At 32.7% G+C, this 25,542-nt stretch overlaps 12 protein-coding genes across 12 annotated transcripts; 4 read left to right on the top strand and 8 right to left on the bottom strand.

Annotated features, from left to right (window-relative positions):
* Window positions 1–241: 241 nt before the first annotated feature.
* On the bottom strand, window positions 242–2,167 carry NAEGRDRAFT_29012 (uncharacterized protein; the record flags this gene model as incomplete). Its single annotated transcript, XM_002683059.1, has 3 exons — window positions 242–1,095; window positions 1,138–1,914; window positions 1,972–2,167. Coding segments are annotated over 3 exons (1,827 nt in total), but the record flags the coding sequence as incomplete, so codon positions are not given.
* Window positions 2,168–3,413: 1,246 nt separating this feature from the next.
* NAEGRDRAFT_34632 (methylmalonyl-CoA mutase) lies at window positions 3,414–5,736 on the bottom strand. Its single transcript, XM_002683058.1, has one exon. The coding sequence runs from the start codon at window positions 5,646–5,648 to the stop codon at window positions 3,441–3,443; it is 2,208 nt and encodes a 735-aa protein (XP_002683104.1). The 5' UTR covers window positions 5,649–5,736; the 3' UTR covers window positions 3,414–3,440.
* Window positions 5,737–5,948: 212 nt separating this feature from the next.
* On the top strand, window positions 5,949–6,218 carry NAEGRDRAFT_28898 (uncharacterized protein; the record flags this gene model as incomplete). The annotated part of the gene is made up of 1 exon (XM_002683396.1): window positions 5,949–6,218. The coding sequence occupies one exon, from the start codon at window positions 5,949–5,951 to the stop codon at window positions 6,216–6,218; it is 270 nt and encodes an 89-aa protein (XP_002683442.1).
* A 124-nt stretch (window positions 6,219–6,342) lies between these two features.
* Window positions 6,343–9,017, top strand: NAEGRDRAFT_34629 (uncharacterized protein). The gene is made up of 3 exons (XM_002683395.1): window positions 6,343–7,817; window positions 7,872–8,379; window positions 8,423–9,017. Exons 1-3 carry the CDS (start codon window positions 6,379–6,381, stop codon window positions 8,969–8,971), a joined length of 2,496 nt encoding a protein of 831 aa, XP_002683441.1. The 5' UTR covers window positions 6,343–6,378; the 3' UTR covers window positions 8,972–9,017.
* On the bottom strand, window positions 9,009–9,869 carry NAEGRDRAFT_61260 (uncharacterized protein; the record flags this gene model as incomplete). Its single annotated transcript, XM_002683057.1, has 1 exon — window positions 9,009–9,869. The coding sequence occupies one exon, from the start codon at window positions 9,867–9,869 to the stop codon at window positions 9,009–9,011; it is 861 nt and encodes a 286-aa protein (XP_002683103.1).
* A 325-nt stretch (window positions 9,870–10,194) lies between these two features.
* On the bottom strand, window positions 10,195–11,175 carry NAEGRDRAFT_61259 (uncharacterized protein; the record flags this gene model as incomplete). Its single annotated transcript, XM_002683056.1, has 1 exon — window positions 10,195–11,175. The coding sequence occupies one exon, from the start codon at window positions 11,173–11,175 to the stop codon at window positions 10,195–10,197; it is 981 nt and encodes a 326-aa protein (XP_002683102.1).
* A 994-nt stretch (window positions 11,176–12,169) lies between these two features.
* NAEGRDRAFT_61258 (uncharacterized protein) lies at window positions 12,170–12,847 on the bottom strand (the record flags this gene model as incomplete). The annotated part of the gene is made up of 1 exon (XM_002683055.1): window positions 12,170–12,847. One exon carries the CDS (start codon window positions 12,845–12,847, stop codon window positions 12,170–12,172), a length of 678 nt encoding a protein of 225 aa, XP_002683101.1.
* Window positions 12,848–13,056: 209 nt separating this feature from the next.
* NAEGRDRAFT_34624 (exportin-7) lies at window positions 13,057–16,447 on the bottom strand. The gene is made up of 3 exons (XM_002683054.1): window positions 16,121–16,447; window positions 15,725–16,078; window positions 13,057–15,673 (listed from the first exon to the last, which is right to left on the bottom strand). The coding sequence occupies exons 1-3, from the start codon at window positions 16,368–16,370 to the stop codon at window positions 13,080–13,082; spliced, it is 3,198 nt and encodes a 1,065-aa protein (XP_002683100.1). The 5' UTR covers window positions 16,371–16,447; the 3' UTR covers window positions 13,057–13,079.
* A 420-nt stretch (window positions 16,448–16,867) lies between these two features.
* NAEGRDRAFT_61256 (uncharacterized protein) lies at window positions 16,868–17,673 on the bottom strand (the record flags this gene model as incomplete). The annotated part of the gene is made up of 3 exons (XM_002683053.1): window positions 16,868–17,050; window positions 17,090–17,233; window positions 17,278–17,673. The coding sequence occupies 3 exons, from the start codon at window positions 17,671–17,673 to the stop codon at window positions 16,868–16,870; spliced, it is 723 nt and encodes a 240-aa protein (XP_002683099.1).
* A 310-nt stretch (window positions 17,674–17,983) lies between these two features.
* On the top strand, window positions 17,984–21,744 carry NAEGRDRAFT_77717 (uncharacterized protein; the record flags this gene model as incomplete). Its single annotated transcript, XM_002683394.1, has 3 exons — window positions 17,984–19,412; window positions 19,454–20,463; window positions 20,506–21,744. The coding sequence occupies 3 exons, from the start codon at window positions 17,984–17,986 to the stop codon at window positions 21,712–21,714; spliced, it is 3,648 nt and encodes a 1,215-aa protein (XP_002683440.1). The 3' UTR covers window positions 21,715–21,744.
* Window positions 21,745–21,793: 49 nt separating this feature from the next.
* On the top strand, window positions 21,794–22,720 carry NAEGRDRAFT_45029 (uncharacterized protein; the record flags this gene model as incomplete). Its single annotated transcript, XM_002683393.1, has 1 exon — window positions 21,794–22,720. One exon carries the CDS (start codon window positions 21,794–21,796, stop codon window positions 22,718–22,720), a length of 927 nt encoding a protein of 308 aa, XP_002683439.1.
* Window positions 22,721–24,048: 1,328 nt separating this feature from the next.
* Window positions 24,049–25,542, bottom strand: NAEGRDRAFT_61253 (uncharacterized protein; the record flags this gene model as incomplete). Its single annotated transcript, XM_002683052.1, has 1 exon — window positions 24,049–25,542. One exon carries the CDS (start codon window positions 25,540–25,542, stop codon window positions 24,049–24,051), a length of 1,494 nt encoding a protein of 497 aa, XP_002683098.1.

Genomic DNA, 25,542 nt, shown 5'->3' with positions numbered 1-25,542 from the left:
GTTATTGAATGTTAAAGCTCTTTTTCGAAAGTTTAATTCGTTAATAATATTAAATAAATTTTGAATTTTCTGCATTCGGGAAGTGATAGATGTGTGAAACATCATGGAGTCAATAAAAAGCCGAACACAGAGAGTAGAAAGAGGAACCAAAATAGCAACAGAGAACAATGAATCAAACATCATAACCTCTTATTTTTTTAAATTTTTATTACTGTTAATTCTTTAAAAATTAAATTTACTTTTATTTATTCTCAGGTGTAGCGGGTATTACAACTGCATTTGCATCAACCATAGAGGATTTAGAGTCAGAAAAAATTCCTTCAGAATTGGATTCCATTGCTCTCTTTTTGAATGATTTATCATCTTCTCCAACATCCTCAATAAAAGAGTCAATGAAAGTGCAACCATTAATGAGCTTAGTTGTCGCTACAATATATTCACAATCACTACTTTTTTCATTTAGATAAGTTATTGCACTTATTTCTGCAAAAGTCACACCTCCAATAAAGAAAACAAGAATAACTTTCTTTCCTAATTGTGTTTCTTGAGATCCTTTTTGAGTTTCTTCTCCTCTCTTTGTGGAAATATAATTCAAAACTGGCTCTATTTTTTTCCATCCTTTATCCTCATTCATTGCATTCTCAACAAGAGTTACAGAAATCGGACAGTAACCATTATACACAGCGTGTGGATCGAAGTGTGCCTCCTCATCATTTCTGTCCATAACATTGTCATCATAAAGATTAAGATTCTTCTTTAGGTAATTCCATGACGATGGTTTTCCTTCTTGTTTTCTCAATAGCCCAACTTTTTCCAAATTATTTAATGTAAGTAACGCTTGAATACCATAACTCTGAGAAATGTCTCTTCTCAATTTTTCCATGACTTTTGGTTTAAATCCTCCATTAATTACGGAATATAAACATAACATTCTCAATAATTGTACAAATGGCTGTTGTCTGTCAATATTTTCCTCTATATATTCCAGAGTGGATTTTTCATCTTCTCCCGTTAAAATTGCATTTTGGGTTTGAATCGATTTTCTAAAAGGCATTTTACCAATAATTGATTTGATTTGTTGCATAATATTGATATCTAATTTGACAGGCTTGTTAAATAAATATAATAAAAACTTACGCATTTCTAGATTTCTCTTGTCTTCTTGTATTTGAGGTAACAATTTTGTAAAAGTTTTGATTTTTTCAATAGATTGTTTCAATTCATCCCTCTCCTTGACTTTTTCATCTACTTCACGAGCCTTTTCCTGCAGCTTTGCAGCAACTCTTTGCTGATTTAAATGTCTAACACGTTCAAACACAGTGTCTGAAGAGTTAAGAGGAACTTTCTTCTTACTCATTTTACTGTCTGGACAACAGTCAGTGGTGAAGAGAGTATTAGTAATTCCCCCAAGTATTTCATCTATCAATCCTTCATAAGTGAGTTGAGTAAGAAGTGGTGAAACAAGATCAACATTACGATCAAGCAAGATTAAAGTATTGATTTCAGGAACAGCACTGAACACCTGAGAACCAACCTGCTTTTTCATTCTCATTATCATGTCGCAAACATGACTGGCGTTAGATCCAATGTATTTTACATTTGGTATTAAACCATAAAAAGATTGTAGCTTCATAATAGATCTAGCAACATTGTAAAGAGAGGAAAAATCACCATCTAATTCGCATTCTTTAAATGATGAAGATAATTCCATTGAAAGAATATGAGGATCAAATACTATTAGATCCAAAACAAATTCTCCAATTTTTACATCTGCATACACACCACAATCCTTAAGTATTTTCTCACAAATAAGATTTGTTCTTGGGACCATAAATATGGAGAAATTTTCTGGAGGGTAGTAGTCTTCTTCAATAACCTTTTCATCAATGACGGTTTTTATCTTTTTTGTTTTCCCTTCCTTTTCAATTGTTTCCTTTTGCTGCGTCCAGTATTTAATTTGTGTGGCAATACATTTCATTAAGGCCATTCTTGGTCTAACAATGTATATCACATTCTTGTAATTTGTTTCAAAAGTCTTTTCTAAGGAAAGTTTGAAAATTTTCCTAACATTGTGTTCCTTGAGAAGAGCAGAAGGAGCAACTAGGCCAAGGGGACCAATTATTTGATCATCCACAACAAGAACTTTGTCTCCGGGAACCTTTGATAGTTAATATTCACCTAAAATGAGTACTTACAGAGTCTAAAACGGCACACAATTCAGATTTTGCAGATTCCTTAAGAACCTCCAGTTCTGGCATTTTTTTAGATAGAGAATCGATAGTACAGAATTGTAAAACAATAATATCAGTAAGATCAAATATCTTTCTTGACAACTGTGATGTACAATCAGTGTTGAATTGTGATAGTAAGAACTCATCAAATTAAATTAAAAAAATTAAACAATGAGCTACAACTCTGACGCTTACAAGACAAGAGAGGTTGATGCTGGATTGGGAGAAATGTTTGGGATTGATACCAATGGAAAGAGTTCTTCCCAGAAAACTACCTCCTCAACTAGCACCAAACAACAAGCAATCGAGCTCAAAGGTACAACTGAACAAATGATTAAACAATTAGATGACTATCTGCAAAAAGGCGTTATCAATCGTATCCAATATGATCAATTTAAAAAACAAATTACCCAATAAATTATTATAATAATTTAAATTTATTGTTTTGGTTGCATCACTTAATAATGTTATAAATTAATTTTGTGATTTAAAACTTACAATGTTGTCTTGCAAAATCTCTTGCATGGGTGATGGCTCTTGTGGTAAGACATGGCAATTTAAAATTGGTGACAATAAAAAGTGGTTGGCCAACAACAGAATCAGAGGCCGATACACGCAAAACACCAACAGCTCTTGAATCTGATTTGTCTCCGTCCTTTCTGCCGTAAACCATAGATGGTGATTCATTGGCATAAAATCTATGTACATCATACAATGTGTCGAAAAGAAGAATACCACTAGAGAATGCATCCTCTTCCGAATTGAAAATAGTAGTAAAAGCCCTGATAAAATTGTAATAAATAAATTAATATTCTATTGATCGTAAAAAAAAGATCATACTTTAACTGTTCAGCAGGAATGGTTTGTTCAAAACCTTGATTCAAAATAATATTTCCATTTTCATCGAAAATAGTTGCTCCAATCATTTCTCTCTCCTTGCAGTATTCAACCAACCCATTCCTCACAGATTCTTCCAAAGTAATATTACTCATTTTTTATTTTAAAAATATCATTCTATTTTGGCTTGATATTTGACTTACGCAACAATTTTACAGTGCATAAGAGAGTGAAAATTGTTGTCCCTTATCAGCAATTACCTTTGTGATAGAGTTAAAAATCAAACCCTTTTATTGTATTATTATGAAGGAATTGTTTCACTAACCCTAAAATGGTGTTTTTAATTTTTTTGAGTTTATTAAGACACCCAAACTAATGATTGGATTTTTTCATCAACAAATCAACACATGATTCAGCAGCATCAGTAACTTTAGTACCAGGACCAAAGATCAAATCAACACCTGCATCGTACAATTCTTGATAATCTTCACGAGGAATGACGCCACCAACAACAATTACTGGTCTATCAGATCCTTTCAATCCAGCTTGTTCCAATTCACTAACCAAAGCAGGAACAAGGGTTCTGTGTCCTGCGGCTTGAGAGCTAACACCAATAATGTGAACATCGTTATCAATAGCTTCACGTACAACTTCCTTTGGAGTTTGGAACAATGGACCAACATCAACATCAAATCCTAAATCAGCAAAACCAGAACTGATAACCTTAGCACCTCTATCATGACCATCTTGACCCATCTTGGCAACAAGAATTCTTGGATTTCTACCATTCTTGGTAGCAAATTCCTTAACCTTCATTTCAACACGTTCAGTATCTAATTTTTCAAGGGAAGCTTGTTTCCAAGTACTAGTATAAGCACCACTAACAATTTCTGGTTTAGCTTCATATCTGCCCCAAACATTTTCAAGTGCAGATGAAATTTCACCAACAGTTGCACGTGCCTTGGCACATTCAACAGCAACAGCCAAAAGATTTTCCTTACCAGTCTTGGCAGCATCTTCAAGACGAGCCAACAAGTTTGAAACAAGATTGGAATCTCTTTCAGATTTAATCTGGTTAAGTCTGTCAATTTGTTCCTTTCTAACCTTTGTGTTATCAATCTTGAGAACTTCATAGTTTGCTTCTTCATTCTTTGTTGCAAATTTGTTAACACCAACAATAATTTCTTGTTTAGAATCAATTCTAGCTTGTTTCTTTGTTGCACATTCTTCGATTCTTCTCTTTGGTAAACCAGTAACAATAGCTTTAGTCATACCTCCACATTCTTCAACTTCCTTGATGAGTTCCTTAGCTTTAGTATAAAGTTGATTGGTCAATTCTTCCATCATGTAACTACCTCCCCATGGATCAACAACATTAGTAATGCCAGTCTCATTAGCAATAATTAATTGAGTATTACGAGCAAGTTGAGCACTAAACTTGGTTGGCAAACCAACAGCTTCATCAAATGAATTGGTGTGCAATGATTGAGTACCACCCATGACAGCTGCCATTGCTTCAATAGTTGTTCTAATAATGTTATTGTATGGTTGTTGTTCAGTCAAAGAATAACCACTTGTTTGACAGTGAGTACGCAACAAGAGTGATTTAGAACTCTTTGGCTTGAACTTTTCTTCAACTAGTTCAGCCCACAATTTACGAGCAGCTCTCAACTTGGCAATTTCAAGATAGAAATTCATACCAATACCGAAGAAGAATGAAAAACGAGGAGCAACCTCATCAACCTTACATCCACCCAATTCGGTACCACATCTAACATATTCAAGACCATCAGCTAAAGTGTAAGCCAATTCTAATGCAGTATCAGCACCAGCTTCTTGCATGTGGTAACCACTGATACTGATAGAGTTGAACTTCTTCATATTTTGAGAAGTAAATTGCATAATATCTCCAATAATTTTCATACTTGGTTCTGGAGGATAAATGTAAGTGTTTCTGACCATGAATTCTTTCAAAATATCATTTTGAATTGTACCACTAAGCAAATTCAAATCAGTGATACCTTGTTCTTGGGCAGCAACAATATACATGGCCATAATTGGAAGTACAGCTCCGTTCATTGTCATACTGACTGACATTTTATCCAATGGAATGCCTGCAAATAAAATCTTCATATCTTCAACTGAGTCAATTGCGACACCTGCCATACCAACATCACCAACAACTCTGTCATGATCAGAATCATAACCTCTGTGGGTAGCCAAATCGAATGCAACAGAAAGACCCATTTGTCCTTGAGCCAAATTTTGTTTGTAAAATTCATTGGATTCTTTAGCAGTGGAAAATCCAGCATATTGTCTGATGGTCCATGGCTTGGAAGTATACATGGTTGCATGAGGACCACGAGTGTATGGTTTATTACCTGCACCGGTTGGTTCCTTTCCATCAATTGTTGCTGGAGAGACATAAATTGGTAAAATGTTAATTCCTTCGGGAGTGGTTCTGATGAGACTCTCAACTGCTTGATCCTTCAATTCACGAGATGCTGTTTCCTTCCAGTCCTTTGGTAATTTAGTTTCGAAAATTTCTTTAATTTCATCAGATCTCTTTTGTGAGTACATTAATTTAGCACCAGATGATCGGAGAGAGACCAATTGTGCTTGCACATTTAATTTGTGGCTTGCACAAGCAGAAGTTTGAATGAAACGCTTCATTTTTTTGGGCCTGTTTTGATGAAAACTCAATTATGACAATACGAATAAGGACTTCATCGTCATGGTTTAATTAAAACGAGATGAAATTAAAATATTTAACAAGTGTATTAATCATCATACATTAATTTTGTTAAAATAATAATTTTGCTAAGTTCCAATACAAAAGGACAATAAAATAAATAATTGTTTGAACAAGTATTAAAAAAAATGGTACAAAGTAATCAATATCCAGAGCTTAAAGTCTACATGAATAAAAGATTATCTGTCAAGATGAATGGAAAAAGACATGTTGAAGGGACAATGATCGGATTTGATCCATTTATGAATATTACATTAGAGAATGCTTATGACTTGACAGGTTTTTCGAAGGGTGAGGCAAACACCAACGAAAAAACACATCTAGGAACAGTTGTTGTTAGAGGAAATTCAATTGAAATGATGGAATGTTTAGATCCAGTTTACTTTAGACAAAAATAATTTAAATCTAGTTTATGTACATAATAATTTTAGTAAAATAATGAAAACACAATTAATTAATTTAATAATTATTACAAAAGAATATTTATTTCGAATTTGAACCTCTTTAAAAAAAATGCCTCCAAAGAAAGCTGCTGCTCGTGGTGTAAGCCTCGAGGAAATGATGCAGGCAGAAAAGAAGAAAAAACAAGAAGAACTTGAAAGACAACTTGCAGAAAAAAAGGCTTTAGCTGAACAACAAAAAAAAGAGAAGGAAGCACAACAAAAAAAGAAGCCAAGTAATAACACTAACAAAAACAAACCTTCAGCACAAAAGCCTGCAACTCAAGCCCCAGCAACAACCTCCAATACAAAACAACCAGAAAAAGACATTTCTTCACCAACACTATCAACAACTTCAACAACCTCCAACATATCTGCAGTTTTTAAAGAAATTCCAACTGGTTCATCTAAAATTTACTTCCAAGCCAACAAAGAATGTTCCGATATTATTGAAATTATTACTAATGATGTTATTGGAAAGGAAACATCATCTAAACACTTGAATACTCCTATTTTGAACTACTTTTCCAGTATTTTATCATCTCAAAATGATGTTGTAACAAGAAGAAAAGAAACAGATGTTGTAGATGTAATATCTTCTTATCTTGTTAAAACCAAAACATCCAATAACCTTGAAGACGCCAAGGCAGTGGTAAATGTAATGATTCAAACATTAAAGGAAAGAGGTATTTTGAGAACTGATATCAAGGAAGAGGAACATGTTGTTTTATTGGAAGAAGCTATCAGCTTGGGTAAACGTTTCGAAAAGGATGTTGCCGAGCAAGAATCTATGATTTCTCAAACTGGTATGGCTTCAGTACATCAACAACTTTCCGAATCTAATTGGAATGATGACTTGGATTGGAAACAAAAAGCAATCAAGGATAAAGAAAAAAAGAAGAAGGAAAAAGAAGAAGCCATCATCAAACAAAAACAAAAAGAGTATGAAGAGTTCTTAAAGAAGAGAGGTTTGACAAATCAAAGAGGTGTTATCAAGGTCCATACGGCTCATGACTTTAAGGGTCCAAGAGAAATTCGTGTCTCTGATGTTACGGTTTCTGTGGGAAGTAAGACTCTTTTGGTTGGTACTGATGTAACACTTTTGAATGGTCGTCGTTATGGTATGATTGGTAGAAACGGTATTGGTAAAACTACGTTGTTGAGACATATTGCAGAGAGAGACTTTAAGGGCATTCCTCCATATTTGCAAATTTTACATATTGAACAAGAAATTGTTGGTGATGACATTTCTGCCATTGATACTGTTCTCAATACAGATGTAGAAAGATTATCTTTATTGAAGGAAGAAAAGAGATTATTAGAAGATGGATCAGAGGATTCAGGTCAAAAATTATCAGAAATTTATGAAAGATTGGATGAAATTGATGCTCACAGCGCAGAAGCAAGAGCTGCTGCTATCCTCTCGGGTTTGCAATTCACTCCTGAAATGATGCACATGAAGACCAAGTCCTTGTCTGGAGGTTGGAGAATGAGAGTTGCTTTGGCAAGAGCTTTGTTTGTTGAACCTGATATTTTACTTTTGGACGAACCTACAAAGTAAGTTTTCATTACAAGTATTTAATAATGCTAACATTCATCTTCAATTATTAGCCATCTTGACTTGTTTGCTGTCATTTGGTTGGAAGAATATTTGAAGAAGTATGACAAGACATTGGTAGTTGTTTCTCACGCCAAGAGATTCTTGAATGCTGTAGTTACAGATATTATTCTTGCTAAAGATCAAAAGCTTCACTATTACAAGGGTGATTTTGATACTTTTGAAAAGACCAGAAAGGAACAATTGGTACAACAACAAAAAACACACGATGCTCAAAAGAAGCAAAGAGAACACATTCAAAAGTTTATCGACAGATTCAGATATAAGGCAGCTACAGCCAAAATGGCTCAATCCCGTATTAAGGTTTTGGAAAAAATGGATTTTACTCCTGCAGTTGTTGAAGATCCAACATTTAGCTTTACATTCGATTCACCTGATGCTGAGAATCCACCATATCTCCAAGCTGTAGACGTCACTTTTGGGTATTCAAGAGAAAAGATCCTTTTCAAAAAGTTGAACTTCAATCTTGACATGGATTCCCGTATTGCTCTTGTTGGTCCAGTATGTACTTTAATATTTACGATTTATTTTTAACATTCATTAGAACGGAACAGGTAAATCAACATTTTTGAATATTTTGGCAGAAGAATTAAAAACACTTGAAGGTCATGTCAATATTAATAGAAAGATCAGAATTGCCAAGTTCAGTCAGCACCATATGGAACACTTGAATGCACAAATGACTCCTCTTGAACACATGGCAAGCATCTTTACCAATGAAAAAGAACCTGGATTAAGAGCCCAACTTGCAAAATTGGGTATTACAGGTGATTTGGCACTCCAACCAATTTATACTTTATCTGGTGGTCAAAAGTCAAGAGTTGTTTTTGCAGAAATCACATTCAGAAAGCCTCACTTGCTTCTTTTGGACGAACCTAGCAATCACTTGGATATTGATACAGTAGATGCACTGATTGCTGCCCTCAACGAATACAATGGAGGTATTTTGATGGTCAGTCACGACGAATACTTAATCACTTCTGTTTGTGACGAAATTTGGGTTTGTACTGGTAAATCAATTTCCAAATATCCAGGCGATTTCTATGATTACAAGAAAGAGGTTATGAAGGAAATTGTTGCTGCTCAACAATAACACATTATTTCCCAAAATAGAAATTAAATTAGAATATTTATTGTTTAAATTTTTTACTTCTTTTACTTGTTTGCATGGATCGTCGTACAATATTTTTTTGAAATGAATTATGTAGTTGTTTCAAAAAGAAAGATCTTCCACCCTGCATTTTCTCTATTTCGTCTGCTGAAATAAACTGGTAATCCACAATTTCTTCTACAAACTTAAATTTTTTAGAGATTTCTAGTAAATTATCCAAATATTCCTCATCCTCCTTGATAAATTTGGATGTTTTTTCAGTATCAAAATCAAATAATTGATTTTCCTTTTTAAGAGACTGATAATTCTTAATTAAATTATTAACAATTTCTCCAGTTTTACCCCATTCCACTTCGTGCACAAAAACAGAGCTTCCCCCAAAAGAGAATAGTGGTCCCAGTCCTATACTAGATTCTATAGAGCTGATGGAAAAACCGTACAGCTCTTCTCTCACTTCTCTAGTGATACAGTTTTCAAAAGATTCGGAAGGAAACATTTTCTTACCACCAGGAAAACTCCAAACATCATTTTCAACTTTACAAATCAAGAATTTGAATTCACCACGTGGTTGCTCCCTGGCATAAATTATTATGAAGGCTGATTCGAATTCACAAGAACGATCTCCCTTATTGTTAATTAAAATACATTGAATGGGTTCATTCATAACACCTTCCAAACCATATCGTGACCATTTCTTGGTTATTATAATCTCTTCCAAACACTCAAAAAATAGAAAATCGGTTGGGTCAACATCATCAGTTGATTTGTCACTCTTGGTAATATAAAACTGAGATACACTATTCATGGATCTATAAATTAACCGTCTATTTAAAAAACTAAAAAACTTGTCAAATAATTCTTCATCAAAATCGTTACTCATTAGTTCCTTCACGTGGCCCAAAATAATTAAAATTAATTTATCTTTTAGCATTTCAATAAAATGATCCTGTCCCAAATTCCTATGATCATCAATATCTTGAATACACCGTATCAGCCTTTTTGAATTTCTCAAGTCGAAAACTATTTCAATGTTGATTGGGTTTGGAGAAGATTTCAACTTTGATATCTCTTCCTCATCGGAGGTTGTGATTAGATATGCCTTTGATACTATTTTACTACTATCACTGTCCGATGATGTTGATTCAGAAGACGATGAAATTACTTCCTCTTTTTTCCTCTTTGCAAACAATTTTCCCATTTTTTTATTACTTAAAATCGTGTCCTTGCAAGAAAAATCGATATGGACTCTTCTCTGTGGAGGCTCCTTCTTTCTTATTTCTTGATTTGCTGGCCGAAGTCTTTTCAAGTTTGAGGAGTTTGGGTGATTGTTTTGGACTAAATATTTTTGGAGATATGTTGGTTTTTGAGGGGGTTAGGGAGAGTTTTGGTTTTTCTTGTTCGACTTGTTTGTTTGGGAACAGATCTGTCTGAGTACTTGTTGAGATTGTTTGTTGTCTTTCAGTTTCACAACTCACATCATTTGACACTGTATTTGGAGTTTGAGTTTGGATTGAGAATGATGGCGATTTCTGGATTTCTGTAGGATGTTTTGATAAAGTTTGTACTCTTACGCTATTCTTCAAATCTTCGTACAGATTCATTGATTTTTCCAAAGATGCTTGTTCTAGTTGCTTTCCTTGTCTTAAGATTGAGTTTTCATTTAGTAATGAATCAATTTTCCTATTTCTTAAACCAATTTCCAAATTTAAGTGTTGAATTTCTTCTAGTAATAACTCTCGTTCAGCAACGTATTCATTAACTCGATTTGAGACTTCGTCACAATTTAAAGTGTCATTCATATTTTGAAGCACATTCGTGTTGCAATGGTTATGAATTGTTTGTTGTAGATGAATATTTTCATCTCTCAATGATTGTGAAACATTTTCAAGTATTAGAAGTTTTTCTCTTAAATTTACATTTTCCTCTATTAATAATTCTTGTTTTTCAATCTTCTTTTTGTGTGTGTTAAGTTCTGATAACTCAATTTCCAGCTTGTTAATTTGTTCATACAATTGACATCTTTCTGAACAATGTATTACTACCATGTCATCTATTTGTGTAGCTAACTCTTGGTTTTTTGTTTTCAAAGTGCCATTTTCCAAATAGAGTTTTCTTGAATCATTTCTTTGCTCCTCAATAACATGCTTATCCAGATAGGATATTTTTTGTTGAAGTGATGAACCCATATTTAGAAAATGAATTGTCATTTCAAATAAGAAGTGTAAATCCTCCTCAGAATGGAAAACACACGCTGATGATTTTGAGTGTTGATCCATAATTTCTTTGACTATGGAGGCTAAAGTATTTTGTGATAAAGGTTCTAATATTAGTAATCTTTGAACTAGATTTTGAGAGTTTTGAGAAGTAAATATTGTTGCTAGTAAATATTTTAAAAAGAGAAAGAATTGCTCTTTCAAATCTGTTTGAGATTGACTATCCTCTAGTATTGCAAGAGGGTTTTTGATAATATCTATTAAATCGATTCTCATTTCATATTTCATTTGGAAGAAAAGAATCAAATACTGAATTGATCTGTACAAAAATGTAATAGATAAAAGCTTGGTATTTTTACCACAAGTATCCATGTTAATATAATTTCCAAGAGAGGAATAATGATTCTCGTCTATCTCACATAACATTTTCCACAATGAAAAATCGTTTAAGAGAAGAGAATTAGTGTCAATCTCAATATGTGATCTAAAACATGGAAATGTATTCAGCCATTCCAATAAATATTTGGTATTCAACTTGTCATTTCTTTCCAATGACAACTTTGAGCAATCCAGAGTAAGTACTGAAGAATTATTCTTATAAAAAAAGGCAGGCAATAAAGGCATAGTAGAAGGGGTGGATAAGTTCATGGAAAATGGCCTCTTTTTTGCATTGGGAGAGTTTGAAGAAGAACCATAGGTCCTAAAACAAGAAGCATTTTCTTCCATTCCGCTAACATTAAATGAAGGTAAACCAATAGGATCATACAACTGTCTATCCCGCAATAGTGTTCCACAATTTTGGAACAATGATGGTCCCTCATCCTCATCAAAACTAAATGTACTAGTATCAAGTTGAAAACCAGTCGAGGTATTGCTAATCATTGTTGGTTGAGGTATTTTTTAAAAGGAACTCTTATCTCCATCAAACCTTACTCTTGGACAGCAACAAAAAAAGCACCTTCTTAAATTAGGATTTTCTTCTTCTATTGGTTCTTCTCTTCTTTGGAATCAATGGTATTTCTGATTGATTTGAATCTGCTTTCTTCTTAGTTTTATCATTATTAAATATAATGTTGTTAAATGACAAAGGATGATATGGCTCAATGGAAGGATCCAAATAATGTAAACCCATAGGGTTATCATTAAATATTTTTCTTTCATTAGAATCAAAAACTTTCATCACTTGTTTAGAGAACTCATACTTTCTCTCCATATTATAAGAAAATGATTGTGAAGAGTTATTAGATATTTCAAGAGTGGTTGGGCGTGGAGTGTCAATTTGTCTGTTTAGACTTTGGATTTGTAGTCTATTGAGTTGTTTTAATCTCAATTTCTCCCTTTCAAGTCCGTTGTCATAAAGCTTTTCCAAAACATTTTCTATAAATTCATCCAAGGATAAAGTCATAGAACAAACAGAATAAATTTTCATCAACTCTTTCATGAATTTACTATTTTCTTCCAATAGCAAATGTAATTCTTTTCTAATAATTTCTTCTCTTTTTAGAGATGAGTGAGATAGCAGAGAGGTTAAATTATTCAGTAAATCAAAGTCTCCATCATTAGAATCAATTGGGTTGGTGTTTTTTTCAGTGAATACGCTTCTTAAATCTTCAATATTTCTACTCTTCTCGGGATGATTATCCATAATGTTAAACGAATTATTATAAAATTGTTCAAACGATTCTGATGGCTCCGATATTTGATTCTTAACTTTATTCCACAATAAATCAAATATTCCGAATTTAGAAATTATTTTTTCTGTGTTATTGTTGAAATTCTCAATAATTCCATGCAGATTGTCTGTTGAGTATTGTTTGTGCATTTTTTATTCTTTTTAAAATTTGAAATTTAATTAAATAATTTTAATTACAGCCAATTTAAATTACATTTCGTACATCTTGTCTGAACGTTATTAGATTCCCAGTAAATTTGTCACGATTCTTTGGTTCTAAATTAATTTCAACACCATCCATTAGCTTATCGAAAGCCTCCCTCACTTTGGATGCTCGTTCAACATCATCTCCAGCAACAGAATTGATAATTACTTGTTTCAAATTTTCATAGAATGAAGGGTTAAGTACTATCAATACCAACATGGTCCTTGATAGACTCCACTGATTGCCACATTCTTCCAAAATAATTATTCTAAAGAATTGAGTTAACATATTTGGAATCAAATTATCGTTCTGTTTTAAGTGATTTGCTAAAACTTGAGCATCTGGAGTATTTTTCTTAGCTTGAGTATAATAAAAAGTAAAAAGGTTATCCAAAGCAGCACAAACTTGAGAAGATAAGCTCAATTCTTCAATGGAAACACCTTCTTCAAGAGAGCTCAATATTTGTAAGAAAATGGATGTTTCAAATCTAATAATTGTATGGGTATGTTCTTGGAAAAGGGTTTCCATCAATCCATAGTATGCTCTGCATAATTTTGGATATGCCATTATATCCGAGTATGGAATACTAAGTGCAAGACGAATAACAGTATTCAAAACTTCATTGAGGGCAGGATCTTTGTACAAATCAAAAACGCCAAAGTTACAATATTTACCAGCCAAACATCTGGATAAAATATTCATACTAGTGCAAATACCCTTATATTTTTCAGCGTACGCTTCCTTTTTGATTGGCACGTTATGGAGTCTTTGACCATAGTTTGTCAAAATAGAGCTTGTCTTTTTGAATATTAAAATACCATGAGGTGAGCTATAACTAAAAGCAATTCTTTGATTCTTGTTCAATACAAAATCTGCTAAAAATTTCAACAATGAATTCATAACAAATTGATCAGCATACCAGACTTGAGCAGCCTTTTCCAAAATTCCACTGTACTTGTCAAAAAACCATTCAAAAAAGAATGTATAAGTTCTCTTATTATTACAACCAAATACTATTCCTCGAAGGTCACGACACCATCCTATTAGAGCGTTTTTAACACCTTCCTGTTTGAAAATTTCTGGATTATCTATAGAGTTTAATCTGTCACTAACTGATTCCAATGGTTTGATAAATGATGTAAAATCATCTTCTGTATAATTTTGTAAAAAAAGGAGTTTACATAGCGTCTTGTAAAAAGCTGTTCTTTGTCTAAGATTTGTAATTTCATTCAAAAATGGGAAATTTTCAGGACCATGATTCAACAAAAGATATTGAGTTGTTTCAAGCTTTGATGCCAGTTTAGCACTATTGTAGCCTGAAGCTATTTCATCAAAGAGTCCCATAGTTTCAGTAACTATATTATCAACTTTAGCCCATACTTTCAAATTACTTGCTATCTTTCCAATAAAAATATTCAATACCTGAAGTTGTTCACCAATATTTAAAAGTTCGGCTAGTCGTACAAAAATCTTTGGATTGTTACCATTACCAACAGAGGTTGATGAATCACCAAGGTATGATTTCTTAAAATTTTTCATAAAATATAACAAAGCATATTCCAGATGTTGTAATGATTCATCTTTAAGATGGTTAGAAAATGAATAATTCTTAATTCTAATATCTATTAAAGGAATTAATCTCAAAATTCTGGCAGATAATGTGCCGTCCAATAGTTCAGCTTCATCAACAGATAGCGAGCTAACATATCTTTTACCAATAACAGAACCAACTATGTAAGTGAGCCATGTCAATTTTTGTTCTAGTTCGTTCAAATTTTTCATATGTACCTTATTGTTAACAGATTCCAAGTATAACTGCAAAACAGGGTCGAAAAGATCGGTTAAATGTTGTCCAGCTGTTTTGTAATCAAAATGAACAAGTTGGGGTATAGCATCTAATTGCTCATCTAAATTTTCTTTGTGGTCTAATGGGTTGTCATCACATTCATCATGTGCACAAAGTCTAGCATATTCTAATCTGGAAATTGTATACTTTTTACATATTTCTGGTACGTATTTTTCTAGATAACTTTCATTTTCAGACTTTAAGTAAGGCTTTGAAGCAACAAGTCTTGACCATAAATTTAAAATATAATAAACTGATTGATTCGACCACTCAAGAGAGGTGAAACTTTCAATTGAAAAATTGGCACATAAATCTAGCCACTGTACATAACCTTTGCATGCAACAAATTCATTAAGTTGGAAATTTGACTTGATACGCGCTAAAAGTCTACAAAACTCATGGTAGGTATCTTGATCGTCAAGACCATATCGTGATTGTAAGATAGTACACATTCCCTCAAAAAACTTGGATAAAAATTGTTTTCGTTCATCATCTCCTGTAAAGAGTGATCGCCTTACACTGCACAATAAAACAAGAATTTGCAGAACGTCCTTCCTTAACTTGGCATTTGTTAATGTAGTATATAAATTCCAAAATAATTCTAAGGTGTCAGATTCTTCGAACAGAGGTCTCCAAGCAGCAGGTATTTGAATAGTGCCTATGTCTTCTGAAGATTCATCAGGGAATATACCAACAAAATCAAACTTTAAACAACTTAATGAAAGTTCTAAAGCCTCTTGACAAAGTGCTTCGTTTGCTGCCTTATTATTATTCATAACCCCAATATTTAAACCTCCACCTCCAAGAGCTCTTAAAACGTCTTTCAAAGTAAAAATGGCAGTTTCAAAAATTCCTCTCAAAGCTAAATCTCTGAATGAAACAGCAATTTTACGATGTTGTGTCAAGCTTTTTCTTGTAGTGAGTGTATTCATTTCTTCAATAATATTTCCGAGAATCCTAATACCAACAACAGAAAGTTGAGGGTTTGCAACAGTAATAAAGTACTTCTTAATTAATTCTGGTAGATCACGATTCTGTTGGTCTTCCAACCATCCTAATTTGGTCAATCTACCAACAAGTTTAAATAAATCAGAAGATACAAACTTTGGAAGTTCAAACCCACAACTAGCTAAATAATTCAAAAGATAATTTCCTTTAAACCAGTTAATAATTTTAGAATAAAATGTTAACTTACGAAGATCTGTCTTTTTATCATTAGAAAAACTATTCCAATGACTTGTCAATAGCTTGGTTATTTGTTGGGATGCAAAGAATAAAGCATGTGGGTCTTTGCTCTTATCAAAGATTAGCACCAACTTAGGATAGCTTTCTAATTTTTGGAACATGAAAAGTTGTCTTTCAGCATCCTTTCTTGCTTCCTCCTTTTGTCCGTAAATAGATTGACAAAGTGTTTCAAAACGAGCAAGATCTTCTTGGGACATCATTTTCTAATATTTACTGATAAAACTTGTTATATTTTTACTATGTAAAATTAGCGTGCAAGATCCGATCTGTTTTTTTGCAAGAAAATTTTACACCAAATAATAATGATGAATACTATGGTAGAATTTTTGAAAAAGTATCCTGCTGTTTAGTGGCCTTTGGATGATGTTAAATTATTGATGGACCACACAACTATTGTTTTTTTAATTGGTGTATTGTTGATGAATTTTCCTCCTCTTGTTTAATAACAAATTGGTTGATAGTTTACCAGCCAGGCAGGTGCAAATTGTGTTGTTGGAAATTTTTTTTTAGAATTAATAAACAAGAACTGGCGGGAATTGCCTGACTTTACAAGTTCTGAAAAAAGAATTGCTTTTCTTCGTATTCCAACCTTATGAAAAATTAAAACCTGAGTTGTAGAGTATCTCGTTCTTTAATTTCAATTACAAATCACATTGAAGAGTGAAGTTGGTCTATAATTTGAAGAATATAATATTGATCAATAGACAGAATTCCTTCTCTTGAATTTTTCCTTTGCATTAGCTCCAAAATTATTACCAAAAACAATGTCATCTCTTTCCGATTGATCGGAGCCAAAGAATTGATAAGGGTCATGCGTTAGGTTCTTTCTCACTATTGTGATATGTCTTAGAAATCTGTTGAGGGACTTTTCCTTTTCATTCTTTGAAACAATTAGGTTAGAGAAAATAATTCAACTTACTGCCTTGATGAATCGTTCCTTTAGTGCTGTATTCTTAATTTGATCAAGTTCTTGATTGGTTTTAATATAATTTTTAGTCTCTTTTTGAGTTTCCTTGATAAATTCTGCTTGTTGTTTTGAATAGTTTTCCAAATCCAAAATATTCTAATATTTGCTTTTGTCATACTGTTTGATATTCAAACACTTACTCTACGATAATCAAGAATTGATTCCATGACAACGTCGCTTTCCCTCCGTATTTCTTCTGTTTTTACTTTTAACATTTCTATCGCAATTTGAATCCTCGATCTGTTATTATTAATCATTTTAATGTCAGTTTCATTTTGTTTTAAATTGTTCTTTAATTTTTGTATTATTTCTCTGCATGCTTTTGTTTCCTCCACTTTTAGTTTTAGCTGCTTATCCTTTACAGAAGCTTCCTTTTCCAAAAAGTGAACCATTGTATAGAATTGCGTTTTGTTTATGTATCCTAAACTAGGTGCATTATCAATAATTTTTAAAATCCGATCGATGGCCTTCTCTTCCTTAACTTCATCAAGAACGTTAAGTTGAGTAAGGGCAGTTGAGCTTTTAGGTTTTGGCATTTTATTTAGAAATTATTTTTAAATAGAAAAAGGGAGGGAAATTTTTGGCGCAAAGGAGAACATCAAACACTGTTAATTATCAATCAGACAAGGTTGAAAACGGAAAATTGGTTTTTAATACCAGAATATTGTGACTTTGTTTATCATAATGTTTGGAATGTGTTGGACGTTATTAAAGATTTCAAAGATTTTGACAATGGAGAGAATTTAACCAATCTTTGTAATGAATTATTTTATTTGAAAGTGAAATAACACTCAATCATTCTCTCGCCAAGTATTAATAATAATAATAGATTAAATAATTAAAAAAATGTTTAAACGGTTTTTTAGCTCTTCTTCCGATGCTAAAAAAGAACAGAGTTTTAATTTAAATGACTCATCCAGCTCTGTTCCTAATACACCTACCCCACTCAATACAATAGCATCTACCTCTCCTTCTACAAGGTTGTATAATAACACATCACATAATGATATTGACTCTTCGGCACTCACTTCCACAACAACACCTTCACGGTTAGCTTCTCCGACAGGAATTATTAGCCCAATTATTGGACCCAATTTGGATTCACCAACACCAAACGATCTAAAACGAAGAATTTCACTTGCACTCAACAAGGATTCTCCATCAGCAGCTTCTCATATTCTACTAACAGAAAGAGGATCTACTATGTTACACTTATCATCACATCATCATAGACATAATTCTCTTTCTTCTCTTATTGATTCAATACCGAATGAGCAAAACTTGAATGATACAACAAACACAATTAGTACTTTGGAATCTATTAATTATTTTGATTCGGAAAGTGATGAAGAAGAGGAAGTAACCACTCCACGAACAAATAGAAGAGATTCCCTAACTTCTACAACAGCTACAAAACATGCAATGAAACTTGCTACAACAAATTTTGGTGAACAAGAGGATCAACAAGACGATTCTCCTTCCTCTCTTCGTATTCCTCCTTTTAGGAAATCTATTAGAGCAAATGGCGATTTGACCATTAATCTTCATCAAATTATTCCAAAACCTACGCCAGGAACTCCTATGAGCGCAAGAAGTTTAGCTTCAATGTTGGATCAATTCATTGAACCGACATCATCAGTAATAATTCCAGCATCAAACTCTGAAGTTGATAGAAGAATGAGTTTAGATGAAACTGTTTACAATATTGAAACAAACACTGGTATGACAACAAAAATACATGGATCTGCCTATAACGAGCCAGCTAAAGCCATAGAAACTGTAAAAACACCTGTAAGACACAAACGAACTGTTAGTGTTGATTCAAACTCTGACAAGACTGAAGTAAAAAAGCCACCTCTTACTAAGTCTATCAGCAAGTCTAAGATTTTGAACTCGATAACAAACATTGTTGATAATGAAGTTCCAATTTACAAATCATTCAAGTTTACAGATGAAGAAGGAAAAGAGTTTCGTTATGTCGGAACAGTCTTGCCTTCCACTAATGAATTACATGGTAGAGGTGAATTACTTTATCCTAACAAGACAATTTATGAAGGTGATTTTGATAGAGGAAAAAAACATGGCTTTGGCAAAATGATTTTCCCATCTTCAACACTAAAAAAACCTGACACTATTGCAATTGGACAGTGGAAAAATGATGTACCATCCGGAGAGATTCCATGGAAAATTTCATATGATGGTGAAGAAATGGAATATTGGGGATACGTCAGACTTAAAACAAAAAGTGTAGGAAAAACTATGCTGACATTGGATGGTATGTTACATATTTCATTTATTTATTGACTATTAAAATAGATTTTGAAAGAACCCAAGAAGGAGAATTGTATTGTAGTGTGACAAACACAAAATATTTTGGATCGTTTAAACATAATCAAAAGTATGGATTTGGAGTTGAAATTTACCCTAGTATAGGAGAAAGATATTGTGGCGGTTGGAAACATGATATGTATCATTACTTTGGTACCTATCACTATAAGGATGGTACTTATTTCCAAGGAATGTATAAAAAAGGTCAAAGAAAAGGAAAGGGCAAACTATACTTACCTAATGGAGATATCCTAGAAGGATTTTGGTATGGGGATAGTAAAGTAGAAGGTTGTACATATTACAAGGGAACATGTAAAAACGTACATCTCACCAATTTGCACATGTTAGAATCACAAATACAAGAATCTATCAAATTATATGAAAATATGGGTCATATGGACGAATTAGCCATGAGTATGTATGATCCCGAGTGTGTAAAGCCTGCTTCTGACTTGAAATGGACTCAATATATTGTAATGTACAAAGAGGATTGGAGAAAAGAAAGACATGCTCTGGCCAAGAAGTTTATGAGCAAATCATCTTCAAAACTGGAATTATTGGGTTCCTCAAACCCAAGGAAACAATTTGATATAGTCAGAAATAATTTTACTGCAATAGTCGGTCAATTGTTAACTGGTACTTTTTCTGATATTTCTTCCTCAACCTCAGACCCAAACTTCAAATTCATATCTAATTTTATTTCATTTTTCATTAGCATTTTTTGTGGAACCTACTACTTTGCAAATAATTCAAGCTCAGCAAAGGCATCAATTAGAAAATATCAAGCTACACTGATTTATCATGCTATTGATGATATTAAGAGCTTTATTATGTTTTTAAGCGATAAGATTATATGGGATTTTTTCATGAGAGATGTTTTTTCTCCTGCTTTAGGATCGGCAAGTGACAATCAAAATGAACAATTACTCATAGAGATTGAAAAGGAATTTTATCCACTTTGCAAAAACCTCACGTCCAATATTGTTCATGAGAAACTAGTATGTTTTATTATTTTAATTTTTTTTATAATCATGGTAAAGTTTTCAACAGTTTTTGAATTATATAATTATCACTATCGTGATAGAGATTTATTAATGAATCAAAGAATAAGATCTCTCCAAGGTAGCACCACTGAAATGTTTGGAATACCTCCAGAATATGTGCCACTTCCTCCATCCGATATGAATCCATTATTTTATGAAGGTAATTTTAGTGATGTTCCCTACGAACAAACCATCAAAATATTGGATCAAATCAAACATGCCAAGTCTGTAATAGCTAAAATAGAAACATTATCCAAAGTTAGATCTAGTACAATCAAAACAATTAAAAAATACAGAAGAGCTCACAAAAGAAGAGAAGCATATATCAACTATACAGCTACAAATGAAGTTTTTGATTTGGATAAGTTGCAAAACCTTTCAAAGGAAGCATGGTGGACTCCTGAATTGGAAAAGAAATGTGAAGATTTCCAAGTTGGTGCTGATGATGTCACTACTGTTTATAGTTATATTTTCTGTAAATGTAATTTGGATAATTTTACAGCCACTTTCAATTATGTGAATGATTGGAAATCAGAGCAAGTCAATTTTGATCCAGTAAGCCATATAATTAGATTTTTTGAAGGATTTCTTTTATGGGTCGAAGATATTGATCTAATGCACAATGGTCAATTTATTTCTAAATCAGCTCTTTCCAATTCTTTAGAATTAGCTATTGAAGCCCAAGTATTACGATTCAAGGACAAGAATTTGCCATTCTTTTGGCTTCCTAGTTTACTTGTTCATGTTGGACTAGAAATTGGTAAAAGTGTTGCTAGTTCTGCAGCAGCCATCACAAACATGACAAAAACAAATACTAATAGCGCCGGTTCATTGATGTCTTTGCTGGCCTCCTTTAATCCAGTCACACTAAAGAATGAACAATACCAACAATCTCCACAAGAAAAATCAACTAATAATTATAACTATAATCCGTTCACTAAAAAGTTGATAATTCCAATGAATTTCGAAGTACTTGATATCAGTAACCAAAATCTTGCTCAATCTCTCATCAAGTATGTAGATTTAGTGCAATCAACCTTGAGTGCTAGTACAGTAGGATTCAATATTGAGTTGAAGAGGGAAAATAATGAAACTCTAATAGTTGTAAATTTCGAAAAGGTTTATCCAAGCTATGTGTATTCAGAAATTGCTCTTTCCGTAACCAAATTTATCAAATATGAAATTCAAAATATAATCATCATTTAAAGCCTTCGAATAAATTGCCTCAAACAATTTAAAAATAAATCAAAAAAAAACAACTTTAGTCAACCTCAATAACATCAAAATGGAACATATCATACAACAAATACAAGAGCTGGAAAGCCTAAATAAAAGAGAAGAGGAAAAGATAGAACAAGAAAGATGTAATCATCATGAATCCTCAAGAGCTAAAGAGAGAGTATTGATAGAGATGGACGAATTGGAGAAAAGGAATCAAGCCTTGTGTGAATCAATCTTCCAATTTGATGTAAATTTGGATGGAACAAGACAACAAAATAATGATGTCAAACTCTTATTGAAGGAATCAAAGCTGGTAAGTAATTCTGTATTTGTAGATAACTCGGAAAAGAGACTCAGACATATGCAAAATCAACTAGAGCAAAGAAAAGGAGAAGTAGAGGGTATTAGAGGAGAAGTGGCAACAAAAATTTATGAAATCAATATTAGGTTTGCAGCAAAGATCAAGGAGAATTCTTTGGGAAATGTCATCAAGCAAGTAGAAACTTTAAAGAAGAAGTTCACAGAATTGAAAAGAAGGGAAGAATTGAAAAAGAAATTTGAACCAATTGAGGAATTAGAAAGGTTATCCAGCTCTATCTCTTGCATGGAAAAAGAAGAGGCAGACTTTGATGTTGTGCTTTCTTCCAAGGCTGACCTGATTGAGCAAAAAAAGATGGAATTAGATCTGCTATCAGGAGAGTTAAGACAATGTGCAGAAAAAGTGGCTGCTCGCACTGAGCAAGATATGAATATTGACTATTCCTTGTTGGTAGAAGCAAACTTTTCAGATCAAGTATCACAAAATGTGGTCTCATCCTTCTTGGAGGAAAAATCCAAATTGTTGGTAATACGAGAGAGACTGGCAGAGGAGGATGGAATGGCAAGCGCTTTGGAGGTAAAGTTCGAAAAAACTGCTGAAAAGACTCAAGAGTTGAGTAAGACACTCTCTGGTTTGAATTGTTCAAAATGCTCCATTTCTATGACTATTTAGACTTTACAATTTTGGTAGTGGGGTTAGAATTGTTGATCCCATGCTTCTTTCAATATTCAATTCAGAATAGAACATAACCTTAAAGTGTGATATATCTAATAAATGCACAATACTCTTTTCCATGTCTGCCTTATTTTTGTACAGCTCAGTAATAATTACCTCTGGAACGTTCCATTTCTTTGCTAATTTCAAACTTTGATTGTGGAATCCATTTTCAAGAATGGGATCCAGAGTAGCAAAAGGAATATTTGATCTGAATGTTTCAGGCTTGAATGAGGGTAAAAAAAGCTCGTACCCTTTTTCAATGAATAGCTCAATTATTTCCTCATCTTCCAATCCCAGAATTTTGGCTTTCTTTAAAATTTCAGCATAATCTTGTCTAGCGTTCTCTCTTAAGTATAATTTAATTTTTTCCAAGTCAGTTAAACTGCTCCAATTATCTTGTAAATTCTTATTAAATAGAGAGATTCTATTTTCTTGTTCTGCTGTTTTTTTTCTCAAACCTTCCATTTCCATATCTATTCCATATTCGCTTCTTTTAATATTTCCATATTCCTTTTCATTTCCATTGCATATTAAGAATAGTAGACATTCCTCGAGTTTGTAATTTATGAAAACGCAATTTGCCTCACTCAAGTAATTCCCATTTTCTAATAAAATTCGAGTATCACAAAGGTCTAACCAATCATCGTCATAATATTTCAAAAAAACAATCATTTTAATCCACACATAAGTAGAAAAATTATTCGATATGAAAGGAATTACTTCAAATTTTTTCATTTGATTTTCTTTGAAATGTTTCTTTTCCATCTCCATTAATAAAAAATCTTTCTCCATTTTATAGCATTTCAATTTGAAATTAATTCGTTTAAAAAGCACATCCAAAGGTTTTTTCAGCTCCAATTCTGATCTAATTTTATCAAATCTTTCCCTTTCAATCAATTTTCTCTTATCAATCGCAATTTGCATGGCTTGTAATGTGATAAATGATAAATCTTGATTTGAATGTTGACTCTCCTTTAATAAAAATTCAATGTCTTGATTAATAGATAAAATGTTAGCAGAAAGTTTGCTAGTAATGGTTTCCAACACTTTAATATATTCTTGTCGTTGTTCTTTTGGTAATTGTTCAAACTGTTTTTTAGAAAGTCTAGGAAGGGACTGATATTGTTTTTTCAAGTCTTCAAAATTACATATTTTTTTCTCTTTCAATATTTGATTAGATAATTGTTCTATCCGAGTAGTGATTTCTCTAGTTTCTCGTGGTGGTGTGATGTTTGTTTCATCTTGTTGCTTCATTTTTTAATTAAGAAATTATTTAATAAATTTTACTCGCAATAATATTTAAATACATTAAAATCATTATATAATAGTGTACCATCATGGTCATAGTGAAATTGTCTGTAACATGAATCACAAAAGAATGAGGGATCATCTGATGTGAACTTGTCTCTAAATGTTACCCATTTGGCTTGATAAATTTCACATACACCACATTTCCTTCTCTTTGGCTTTGCCTGGAAACATCTGACAGGGTAGGCATATAGGTTATTAACATCTTTCTTCTCGTTAAATATTCTCATCTCTGTAAAAACAATATAATGCATACAGTTTCCATGATGACAATAAATATAAGGCTCGTTTAACCTTATTGATAAATCATAAAAAGAAACATCCTCCATTTTCAATGAGGAAAATACATGTGCTTTTGATGTGGAGCCATCTTCAAAAGTTTTCATCCACTCAATAATATTTTCACTGTAATCAATATTATTTGCAATTCTTCTATCATTGTAAAATATATTCTCAATAAATAAATAGGCTGATGATGTGAAATAATTATTGACATCTCCAAAAACAGTATTAGATATACAATCTATACAATCCCTTAGTTCTGTAAGTTTTTGGCTTCCCAGAACCATAAACTCTTGAACTTTAGTATTTCTAATAGGGTGATAAATGGCCACTTGTAGAACTACTTCATCCAATGGTACTTTTTCATTCTTCTCTTTGTGGTATTTTCCAAAATAATTAGCTTCTTCTGTAGGTGCAATAAAGTTTTCGTTCCTCTTTGGTAAAAAATACCCATTCTCTACTTTAGCTTCTTCTGTAATACTATAGACACATTGTTGGCTAGTTCCTTCGGTACTTTCTCCCATCTCTTCCAGAATTGTTGTAAATTTGGGTATTCTAGAAAAATCAATTACTTTTCTTACATCATTTGGTACATCCATATCTATTTCATCCTCCATTCCTCTGGTTCGTTTTAATTCTTTTCGTATTGCTTCCTCTATTATTTGCTCTGGTTTTTTGATAGCTAAATCTTTGAATTGAAGCAAATCCCTAAGTGATTGTTTTTCTGGAGGTATTATCAATAAATTATTATTATTTGTTCGTGTGGCTGTTGTTGACATCATATCTTCCAATTCATCCTCTTCCATTAAATTATTAAAATTTTCACTACCTGCAACAGGTTGTTGATTTGTTCCACTGCTAATATCTTCTTCGTCATCACTGAGGTCATTCATTAAATCATTGATCGACATTAAACTGGTATCCAATAGAGATTTTGGTCTTTTTTGTTCCATAATTTCTTGTTGTTTTCGGAGCAATCTTGAATATGTTTGTTTAAATTCTAAAACATTGTGTAGGTGACTTGAGGATACAACGGAAGCTGTTTTCTGTTGTGCCTTTGGTGGTCTTCCTCTTCTGGTCTTGGGTTTGTTTGAGGATGATCCTACTTGTTGTACATTACCTCCAACACCACTACAATTTGAAGCTGCTATTATGGAAGCAACATCTTGTTGTACTGTTGTATCCAT

Source organism: Naegleria gruberi, assembly GCF_000004985.1.
Source record: "Naegleria gruberi genomic scaffold NAEGRscaffold_1, whole genome shotgun sequence".
Lineage (NCBI taxonomy): Eukaryota > Heterolobosea > Eutetramitea > Acrasida > Naegleriidae > Naegleria > Naegleria gruberi.
Note: the sequence above shows the minus strand (reverse complement) of the source record. Positions and strands in the feature narration are given on the sequence as shown.